This window comes from Dermacentor andersoni, chromosome 4, assembly GCF_023375885.2.
Source record: "Dermacentor andersoni chromosome 4, qqDerAnde1_hic_scaffold, whole genome shotgun sequence".
Taxonomy (NCBI): Eukaryota; Metazoa; Arthropoda; class Arachnida; order Ixodida; family Ixodidae; genus Dermacentor; species Dermacentor andersoni.
The window spans coordinates 7,205,424-7,217,454 of record NC_092817.1 but is presented as its reverse complement, the minus strand read 5'-3'; the positions used below and the strand labels follow the sequence as shown (position 1 = coordinate 7,217,454).

Here is a 12,031-nt window from a genome sequence, read left to right as displayed (position 1 = left end):
AATTACCTTTCCAAAATGAGAAAAAGAGGAGACTCGCTAAACCAGAAAAGGTGCAAAAATGAGAAATTAAAGGGATTATTGCTACTTTAAGTGACCCTGCCTTTTAGGTTCCCACACCAGCTCGCCGCGACTTTACAGGTTTTGACAATGTCTGCTTGAGCCTAGGTCATTTTTTATCAGTAAAGGTGTTGGACTATGCTGTATTTAAAGAAGCTAAAGAGTAAACATACCATGAAGAACTTTGAGTGCACCACAATGGCCCAAACAGGAGAAAGTGCATTGATATAAGTGAAGTCACACTGATGTGCTGGTTCAGTATTTTGTCTTCTTGCAGTCACCTTGTCGGAGGTGGCAAGAAGAGGTAGCTGCCGTAGCCACGGTTTATTTAGGCTGGCCAGCAATGGTGCAACGAGATCTTGGGAGTGGCCAACACCGCGGATGCTCAGGTCGAGTGCGCTAGCATGGTCTATTCTAACGCTACCTGCATGTGAGTCCATCTTCTTCACCTACTTTGGAGGCACGCGATAGTCGCACCACTACAGGGCCCTCCTGCTAGTGCGAAGTATGATTGAAATAAATTCTAATGGTAACGTCCAGGTAAAGTGTGCAAATGGTGTCGTCATTGGTAGTGCTGGGTTCACGCAATCCAGCGAGATGTACCAGACAGCGCCGGCAGTGTAGATTGTGAGCGAGGTGCAGCCACATTGACACCTTAGTGCTTAATCATGACCTGCCGCAGGTTCTCGTAGATGCCCGGGCCTGTAAAAGTCGGAGCTCCAAAAGTAGACCGTCTGGCAGCTCAGGACTTACGTGGAGATAATGCAATTGTTGGTGCTCAAAATGTAGATGTAGAAGCAATACTTGAGCTGAAGAAACCAGATAACAGAGCTGCTCCTGTAAAACTTTGGTAGGCCATGCATTCACAGAGAGTGTGAGCACAGAACATCGGAAGGCTCGCTTGCTGCTGCTTGCAGTGAAATCTTGAATGCCGATAGCATCAGGGTTGCGGTGGTCGCTGAATGCATCACAAAGGTTGTGCTTGTGGCGTTGCCATGCCTGCAAGAGTGAAATTTGCACCTGGTGGAGCCAGTGGGAGAGCCTCTGTATCGGTGATGAGTGAGGTGCCCCCAAATGGAAAGCGGACAGCTTGCGGGACCAGCCAAGGAAGGAGAACAGCGGGACATAGAATAGCCACAAGCGCTTACGTTTGGCCCAGTGAATTCCTTTGAAAGAGTCACCATGCGGCTGCCTTTGAGCTGGGGAAGAGGCTCACGAACCGAGTAGAGGTCTGATGCTGGGGCCGACGGATGCTGATGATCGGCATGGGTGGATGCAGGCGATATGGGACGGCAAGATGCGGAATGGCGCGATGGTTCCAATTGCGAGAGCTGTTGTGGACTGAGTGTTCGAGTTGTATAGTGAGCAAGGACGGCTGACCACAAATCCATGTAGAAGTTGGGACCGGGAGATGTCAGCCGGACACTGGAACGCAGCCGGAGCTTGGAACCTTGTTGAGAAGGAAATGGCTGTATGAAGTGGCTGTATCTGGATGAACGAGATGTCTGGCATGTCAATGTAGAATTACCGGACACCCTACAACCGTGGAACGTCTGCCAGGTTGCGCGAGGCCACGTCACTCGCCTTGGTAGAGTTGGTGCGCTGACGCTGGAATGGATGGGCTCGGTCATCCAGGTCACCAATTTGAAGGAGGTGGCGCGAGGAGGTAGCCATTGTAGCCACGGTTTATTTAGGCCGGCCAGCCATTGTGCAGCGGGATCTCGGGAATGGCCGACACCATGGCCACTCAGGTCGAGCGCACTAGCATGTTCCATACTCGTGCTACCTGCACATGAGGCCACCTTCTTCTTTGCCTACTTTGGAGGCGATAGTCACGCCGCTACAACCTCTTACCACTAAAATAGACTTCTGAAGAATCCTTTATTAGTCTAAACTGATTAAATGCTTCTCTTTAGCGTCCCTATCAAGAAAAATTTTCCATAGTCTGCTCTGTTGGGGCCATCTGCTCCAACAGAACAGATAATAACCCCCTCCCCCTCACCTTCTCGTCGTCCAAGCCCCTTCCATGAAAAAGGAACCTACATTGACATGTCAACAACCTGACACATGACGCCACCTGAAGTTCCTCCACCGACATTCAATAGCACATCTTTCTTTTAAATTCTAGACCCTCGCCGCTAACACACCCTCGTTCATTGCCTCGCCCACCTGCCTTATACCCCTTTTCCCTTGAGAAGAACCTTACCTATATATATATCATGCCTGGGAGAGCATGTCGCCTTGAAAAAACATGTCCACTTGTTGAAACGTTGGCTCCAAATTTCACCTTGTTCTCGTTTTGCTCATCATCTTGAATTTCCATCTCTTTCCATCTCCATGTTTTCCCTGAACCTTAAAAGACTTATCACTTGGACGCGAAGCCGTAGTGCGCCTCATGCCCGTCGAAATGCTAGTTGTGCGTTTTTATTCAGGATGATATAGAAATAGACATAGCACAGAAGCAAACCATCATGTATGCATATGTGCTATGCCACCATCAGCGCACTCATACTGCAAATTGTGCATGAACATGCCTGGCTGTTTGTCCATTACAATATATACCATTTAAACAACTGATTGTCATTGAGTCAACCAGGCAGTTGCATCAGGTTTCACTTTCGAAACCAACTTCCTGTTGGAGCCAGTCAACCTTGCTTCTCGTCCACCCTAAGTCTAGCCGTCTCTTCTTGTGTGCCACTTAGTGCTCCAAAACCACATGGTCTCTTTGTTCTCAACCCTTGCCCTCTTGCTGCTGCGTCAGACTTCCAACACTACATAGACACTGTTAGATATGAAAGCAGCTTTCAACTTGCAGGACATTCAAGTCCATTCCCACTCAAGTGTAACCCTGCAAGCACAAATGGAGTGTGATCAACCGGTTCAGCACAGACTGTGGGCCCTGTGAATCACATAGCGATGGGTCTTGCATGCTGCTGCCACGATGGTCTTTCTGAAAAGTGTGGATGTAAAATCCGTTCAAGTGGGGGTTGGGGTTGAATTCGTTTTGGCTGTTTATGGAAAGTCCTTGTCTGCAGGAACACATACCTGGCGGTGCAAACATTTCCAGTTCAGCATCCCCTACCCGGGGCCACTCTGTGAAAAGATGAAGTGTAATTCATGCTTTCCTGTGGAACTTACTGGACAAGGAGACTTATCACATTCTTGAAGCAATGTGGCACTCTGCTCTTGCCAATACCAAGTGGCAGTCTGCAGCGACACACACAAGTTGCTCGTTTTTTTCTCCTTGGCAAGTACTACCCTTCAGATTCAATTCCTTGTTTGACTGCACCTGCGAAAACAGTGATATTGCTTTGATGCAGATATTTCTGTAGGCGCGAGAAGTAATTGTTGCCTCATTAGGAGAAGTGCAGTTGCAGGGTCGCAACACATTTGATATATCAAATGTGACGGTGAACGAAAGTTTGATACCACATGTAGTACAGCACTATAATTTTGCATGGGATTTTCAAAGGTATGTCATGACTGTTCGATACAAACAATAAGTTGATATATCCGAGCCTAATACATCCAAATCAACTGTACACTGTTTTATATCTGTTGCAATATTTGAACCCAACACGCTCGTACAAGCAGCTTTAATTTTTTTGTTAACTGCAGACCCCCGAACCTATACTCTTTGCTAGCGGAACCTTGTTTTCAGGTAGTGAGGCATGTTTGCTGCTCCAGACTATCGGCACAGCAATTCAGTGTGACCAGCAAGGGCTTCCTTTTACGTGGCTCAAGAGAAAGCATATCAAAAACACCTAAACTTGCAACACTTACTCCAAAAATGCATGAAATAAGAGTTCAGTCAGCTGATTAACAAAGTAGCAAAAGTTAATAAAACTGTAATTATTCACATAGGAAATGTTGCAGTAATGACGCTGACTAACAATCAATTCATATAGGAAATCCAATACAGCAGACTTCGCTTAATTCGACTCTGGTTAATTTGATCCTGACCAATGACCAAAGGTTCCGGTGGGCACCCGTGCATTTCCATGGGCCCGAAGTTTCATTATATCGCTGCTAAAGGTGACTTTCACTAGATAATAAGAAACTTGGCTGTCATGCACCTGAACCCAATAATGACCCCAATAGCGACTCCCTTAGTGACAGTGTCTGTCTCAGTGGAGCTTAGGAGACAGTGAATGCGTCGAACAAACATCGAACTCCTATCGAAAATGCCTATTTTTGCCCTGCCCTAGGAATATTTTCAAGCAATAACTATAGCTCACAATGTACAATTACGGCATTTACCCGATTATAAAGCGTTATTAACCCTTTGAGGGTCGATTTTTTTTTCGCCATATGCGACTGCCCAGGGTCGATTTTTTTTTATTGCAGATTCCAATTCTTCCGAGGGACCTATTTCGAAAAAGAATTACCTTAATTTTTCTAGGGTGACCGTAAAGTGAGAAAAAAAATATTTTGTGTTGGTATATATGTACTGTTTATTCAGAATAACAACAATAAAGAAAAGGAAATAAACTTATAAGAATAAAAAATTTGATGCATTGTTATCCACATAGTTCAAGGCTTAGAAAATGTGCAGACGCAAATAATTCGCAACTGTCAAATGTTCCTGCTCTTACATTAATATTTACGTTTATAGCGTAACCAAACTGCATAGGTGAGTGCGCTCAAGAAAACTGTGTGGTTGTGTGCCCATCAAAAAAGCAAAATGTGTGACAAACTTCAGCTAATCTTCATCTTATCGCCAACCAGAGGCAATTAGTTTTCGCGTGTCTCCAAAAAAGAAAAAAAGAAAAGAAAAGAAAAAGCATGCATGGCGGCATCCTTCCTATGCGCTCCCCTGTGAGCACTCAACGAGCGAGAAACAGGCGGTCGCCCTTTGAGCGATTAGTAAAGAGATAGCCATCAGTTTTGCGAGCGCAAGAAGCCAAAGCAGCCCGCGGAACAAAACCCAAACTGCCGCCTGCGCGCGCGCTCTCTCTAATGCGCGGGCGGTAGTATATCGATGCGCCGGAGCAAACTAGCGCTAAAACAAACCATGCAACGAAAACCGAGAGGGAGGCACGAGAAAAAAATTCCCTGTATTCTCACATAGTGGCAGCACATGCCAGACAAGAAAAAGTGAGGAAATAGGCACACTTTTTAAACATACAGATGGTGCTGTAAATATACGGCATCGACTATTTTGGGTTTGTTAGCGGCGCCGTATATTTACATCATTGACCCGCGAAGGGTTAAACAGCATGTAACCAGCCTGGCGATAAGCAGACAATGCAAACCCTATACTTTTGACACAGTGTGTACATTTATCTCTTTAATGCCATTCATGGAACGAAATACATTATCTTAAATGTTTCGCCTCATAAATTGAAACATCACATATATATCATCCTCCTCAAAAGAGGCAGCCAAGTTTAACATTAAGGAATTTAGCGCCGAAAACATAATCACAGGGGAGGGCATAATGAAAGGACGAGTGGGCAAAGAAGAATTTGCTACCCTATGGCTCTGCTCACTCAAAAACTGTTAAGAGGGACATCGCGATGCTGAGTTTAAAGTCCACACTTTGGGAAACCGCGTCCGCATCCCATGAAGTCTAGTTACACTTATGTAAGGAATGAAGCGACTGCACGTCGGTCGGATATGGTTGCTCGGTGCAACTGCTTTATTTGAACCCCGTTTGCCTGGCCCATGCACACGGTGTCTGCGAACTTCTCCTGCTGTTCACAACACACTGCCACCCGCGAGGAAATGAACAAGTTGGTCGATGATGACAGTGTACGACTCGGTGATTTCTACTTATGTTCCTTAGTTAGCTCACAAAAATGTACTTCAGCTCATAAAAACGCCCTTCAGCACTATTTTTTCCCATTATGTGCTCTTGCCAGAGTTTGGATTCCCAGCAAAGACGAACACGACAGCATAGACGAACATGATCCAACTGGCCTTCCATGGATGCAGATGCAGGTTCTAGTTGATCTCTGGGTGTTCTTTCTCCTCCGGCTTTTTTCTCCTTCGATCTTTTCTCTTCGTCCTTACAAAGACCTTCAGCTGGCAGCGGTCAAATTGGTGCAACTCGTACCTGCTCTCTTTGTCACTTTCAGAGTCTGCAACAGGTTGACGTGTAGACTGCAGTGGTACTGGTGGTGGCTACTGGGGTCCCACCAGGCTCAAACAAAAGCCCAAGAAACACCCAATTGTGCACAAGCGACCGCACGAGTTATCGGAGGGGTTTGTATCCTCTTCTTTTTGGACCAGTCTTTGACTTAAGTTGTAAACTTGTAGTCGTCAGGCATGTCTGGTGGTGGCAGACTCTACGGTGCAGCTGGCGGGAAAGAGCCCTGCCGGTCAATGAAGGTGAGCCTTTTAGTTGAAGAAATCAGTGCAGTCGCACATGACCCGGTCAGAGCTGCGAGGTTCTCGATGGAGTAGAAGCGCTCGCATAGGTCTGTTCTAAACCAGGCTGGCGGCACGTAGCAGTCTTTTTTCAACAGTAACGTAGTTCTTTATGTGACGGTTGTTGTGGCAGCTTGTGTCCCTTTTGTCATTGTGGAAGGTCTTGGGAGGCCTTGATTCTGCCGTCGATATGTTGTACTCATGCTTGTGGTTCCGAACACTGCTTCGCCAGTGGTGTTGGTTCTCCTTGCTGCGGTGGCGGTGGTGGGAGGAACAAGAGTGGTAGCGACTTTGTCGTTTGTATTTCCAATGTTCATTGGATGGGCTCCAAATCTGCCACACTGTGCGCACAATGTAACACAAGTGGGCAGGTGTGTACGGATCGTCGTCCAATATGGGTTGTACCATTCAACTGGTCGCTGACGTCTGTTCCCCACACATTGCATGGCGACTGATTTGGCATTGTGAATTGTTGTAAGATAATGCAAGGGGTTAACCAACTGGCAGCTCGTGCTTGCTCTCTGTTCTAGCTGTGGTCTGGGGGCTCATGTCGGTGATCACCTTCTTTTTGTTCAGGATGAACTGACGTACCCTCGCCTTGATATGGGGCTTTGGTTGCTGGACACACGGTGTCGGTGGTCTGGCCTTTGTGCTGGTCTCGGTCTGAAGCTTCGGTTGCTGCATGCACAGTCAGTGGTCTGGCTTTTGCGCTAATGTTCGCCTGCTTACCAGATGTCCAGACTGCATGTACTGCCTGCTGTCCTCGCAAAGGTTCCTGTGGCAGTCGGTAGTGATCCAATGTTAGCACGGGAATGAAGACGGAGACGAACCCGGCTGACGGCGTGACGGATCTTTTCATGGTAATCAAGCACCTCGGTGAATTAGGCTTCATATCCATTCTCGTCGGTCACAAGCTCTTCCATCTTGGCGTTAATTTCAGTAAAGCAACACTCTTTGTCCTCGAGTTTGGTTAAGAGCACCTGCAAGTCGGTAGTTGTCAGTTCAGTTTTTCGCAAGGTTTCGGTTGTGGTGGCAATGACTCGGGTAGCGGCACTTCAAATGATGCCGCGCTGACAGCATAGTTGGTCCATAATTGGTTGCATGGACAGCACTCTCCTTCCCAGTTTTCATGGCACCATAATGTAAGGAACGAAGTGACAGCACGTCCGTCAGATACGGTTGCTCGGTGCGACTGCTTTATTCGAACCCCGCTTCCCTGGCCCATGCACGTGGTGTCCGCACGCTTCTCCTTCTGTTCACAACAATTTAGCAAGTGTAGTATTTAAGAGGTGCTCAGTTCCCTTCCTAGTTTTTGAGTGCTGTGGCAGAAAACCTTGCAGAAGTTTAAAGGTGGCACGGCTCACGGCCAAAAGGTGAAAGAGTGGCCTGAAATGGTGCCTTATATTCATAAGATAGCCCACATCCCTAAGAAGGTTACAAGTCGGCATGGTGTGCCGATGGTTTTCGTGCCACCAAACAAACTAGCAAAGTTATGCCCTTGCATTACTGGGAAAGATGCTCAGCAATCGGAAGGCTACAACAAAAAGCATGCCTTGCTGTATATGAAGCGTGTGACTACAGTGGTCCACTGAGGTGGTCTACGAAATACCTTTAACGTGCAGAAGAAGCTACGTTTGCTGGACGGGGCGCTGCGTCAACAATCAGGTGAGGGGAAATGCCCTTAATATCAAGAATAAGGACAGCGCACATATTACTTCTTGTGTATGTGAGCCACATTTTGCCGAGATAAGTATCTAAGGAAAGAGCAAAAGCAAACCAGCTCACGAATTGTTGGAAACATTTTTTTTACAAAAAGAAAGGCAAAAATTGTGTGACACATGAGAGAGTTGGTTTGATTCGGAAATGCATTATCTGAAAAGTGTTTGTTATTTTTGTTGGCGATAAGCGAGGTGCAAGCACATGCACAGTGCACATGCATTATGAAAAAGAATAGCTTTTATATGCTCATTGCCTGCAGAAAGAAACAGCTGAAAGTAAGCACTCGTCCTGTCTTTATGTCCTCCTCTCTCTGTGAACGAGTCTTTGGTGCTAAATTCATTATTCAAAACACATCAACTAGCCCAACAGCAAGTTTTACTAGTAGCAGTCAAATTTGGTGACAATTTTGTTTAGTTTTAAGTATTGGGAACAACATACGAGTGTGCAAAGAACTACAGATGCTCCAGCCACTTCTGCCAAGTCTGTTTCATGGTGAAGGTAGAGCAGCGAAGACACCACCAGTTTTGCTGTGCACACAATGAACGTCAGGACTTGAAACACCTGCAATACAACCAGAGAAACGGTTAACAATTACCCCTCAGAGTGTGTCTTTTTTATTTTCATTCTTTTTCACTTAAAGCAGGAATAATACATTGTACCAACTAATTTTATACAAATACAAATAGGTACAAAACAAATTATGCACTTAAATCTCGATATAACGAAGTCGGTAAAATTGGCACATTACTTCGTTATAGTGAAATTTCGTGGTATTGAAATTTGACTATCTATGCAAAAAAGTACATTCACTGATGAATTTTTCTTACACAGAAGGGGCCATAAACGTTTGCGAAATATCAAGAAAAAGAAATGATTTCAATGACAAAAAGTTCCTGTTGGCAACCGAAAAATATGGTTTCAACCAAGATACCAACACATTTCGCTTGCTGCACCTTAAGGGCCTGAAAGCATTATATAAGGGGGATGTGCCTCGAGTTTCCAAATAGAATAAAAAGCTACTGGTCACAAAATTAACAAAAGAAACAGAGCAAATAAAATGATGGAGGGCGCTTAGGCTTCGCCTTTGAGAGTGGAACATGATAGCATTCAAAGATCCCTGACTGCTTCTTACACCTCTCGGCAACTGGAGTGTATGCAATTCTAATGTTTACCGGGAAACGCTGGCTGTGAACGCTATGCACAAAGACGGGCTTTCTGGTAGAAATGCAGCCTCTTGCACAGGCCGCGATGCGGCATAGGCAAGCACCATCTGGAGGTATTGCAAGGAACCGGGCACACTGCTCTGTGGCCTCCAAGATACTCACGTGCCAGCGTGTGCAAATGGCGAATGCCGTGGCTGTTATATGAATGGTAGAAAGGCTGGAAAAGGGGTTTCCTTGAGTTTTCAATTAACAAAATTATGTTTCCTCGTATAGTCAAATTACAATCCAACGCTATTATGTCTGTGGGTGGTGCGTAAGTCATACTTTGATTTTTCTGCATATTTTAGCTTGAGAAATTCAATTAGTTCAGTAGCTTCCTTTCGCCACATGGAGGGCCTGGGTATAAGTGATTTGAAAATCTTATTAGCTGGAACGACGTCCGATGCCGGATTTGCTGCGACACGGGACCTTTAACCCTTTCGCTGTCACGGACGTACCGGTACGTCATCGCGCTTCCCGCCCACAGTGTCACTGACGTACCGGTACGTTCTCTATCGTGCGTTAAAAATTTCGCACCAGAGCACAAAGCTGGCGCTCCTGGATTGGCCACGCTATCTGTTGACTCTTTCTACAAGTTCGTATATTCACCCCGACCTGTGTTACTCCATGTATTGAAGAGTACGGCGCGACTGCCACTCCCCACTTTCTCTTTGCTGAGTGGCGCGGTGGCTCCGTGTTCGCTGTACCATGCGTCGCGCGCGTGTGGTTATGGGTTCAAGGGTTGTTCTGCCATCTCCGCTGGTTTGAAGGTTTTTATTTTTCTCCTGTAGGTGTGCCTGCTACGGCGCGTCAAGTTCAGGCGCACGTGCCGTTGCCTCTCCGAAAAAAGTGACTCGCTGCTTTCGCTCTCTCGCCGCACCCTCGCTTCCAACTTGCAGCAGTAAACGTAAAGCCCTTCGAACTTTGTTTAGCCTTTTTCCATCTCCCTCTGTCTTCTTGATCACGCAACGTCCCATTTCTCTGCGTTGTGCGGGCGACTGAAAGCGCATCCTCCCTGCGCGCGGTTACTTTCGGATGGCTCAGCGCGCGGGATCTTCGTCTGCTCATTGGAGCGGTGGCTCAATTCTGATTCAGAATACGAGCTGAGCTCAGATTCGGACTCGGACAGAGTCGCATGCGAGGAAGAGGGTTCCGCATCGTCAGATTCGGATGTTGAACGGATCTTATAGTCAGGCTGATGATGATGATGATGTTTACTAACAACAGCTGCAGAACACTGAAATGTGCATATTGCATTGACTATGTTATTTGTATACCAATCATAATCAAAAATAAATTGCTATGTTCATTCCCTGTTATGCTCGTTCCCTGAAACCAAGCCGACACTGGGGGTGCGTCACGGCCAGAAAGGTCCGACAGCGAAAGGGTTAATGCTATCACATAAAAAGTAGCGTATGATAGTATAAAAGCAAGTTAACAACACGTTATGGTGGGTGTGTTTCATCTGCGAGCAGGTGGCAGGTTAACTGTTCGCAAAATTTTCTTTGATCTGACCATGAAACTATGCCGTTAGGAAGTGTGTTCCACAAGGGTATTGTGTGCGGGAAGAAGCAGTTATTCATTGTCGATGTTTGGCCGCTTATGCATGCAATGCGCCGTGTGCGGGCTAATATCGAGGACAATCTGAGTGGCGGGTGTCAGCAGTGCATACCTTGTATGCGACTGATAAAAAGAAGGAATGAAGCAGGCAAAGACAAGCGATTATGCGGCGTGATTCTAATGCTGGAAGGGGAGAGAGTCTGTTCTATAGCAGTTATACTGATGTACAGAGAATACTTAGATTTTATAAAATGTGCTGCATGATTACGTACTGCTTCTATTTCATTGACAAGACACGATTGTGATGGATGCCATATTGATGACGTGTACTCGAGCTTTAGTCACACATATGTTGTCGGTTTCTTGATGTCAGCGGATGTGGATTTAAAATTATGACGTAGATATTCAAGTGTGTGTTACACCTCAGAACAGATGGTTTTGATGTGCGCTACCCATGATAGTAATAGCATTACATTCACTCCTAGGTGCTCATATAAGTTTCAGCTGAACTGATAGGGGACGAATTAATGTGGTATGTGTGGTTTATCGAAGTGCTATTGCACGAGAATAATATTTGCATTTCGACAAGTTTAAGGACATGAGCCATTGACTAAACTATGCAGCAATATTATTTAAATCATGTTACAGAGTAGTGATGTCATCTGAGTTATGAACAAGGTTATAAATAATGCAATCATTGGTGAAAAGCCGCAATTTTGATTTTATGTTAGCAGGAGGGCCGTTGATATAGATTAAGAAAAACAGTGGTGATAAACCTGCGCCTGAAGTTATTCTAGCGAATTGAGAGTCATTCATCATCATCATCATCAGCAGCAGCAGCAGCCTGGTTACGCCCATTGCAGGGCAAAGGCCTCTCCCATACTTCTCCAACTACCCCGGTCATGTACTAATTGTGGCCGTGTTGTCCCTTCAAACTTCTTAATCTCATCCGCCCACCTAACTTTCTGCCGCCCTCTGCTATGCTTCCCTTCCCTTGGAATCCATTCTGTAACTTTTAATGACCATCGGTTATCTTCCCTCCTCATTACGTGTCCTGCCCATGCCCATTTCTTTTTCTTGATTTCAACTAAGATATCATTAACTCGCGTTTGTTCCCTCAC

The 12,031-nt window shown here is 45.8% G+C and overlaps 1 protein-coding gene across 1 annotated transcript in view; it reads right to left on the bottom strand.

Moving 5' to 3' along the window:
* Window positions 1–12,031, bottom strand: part of LOC126535912 (multidrug resistance-associated protein 1-like) — a 335,731-nt gene that overhangs the window by 300,393 nt on the left and 23,307 nt on the right. The window contains exon 4 of the mRNA XM_050182763.3: window positions 8,587–8,709. Coding sequence (XP_050038720.1) covers window positions 8,587–8,709 — 123 coding nt within the window. The remainder of the gene's footprint in view (window positions 1–8,586; window positions 8,710–12,031) is intronic.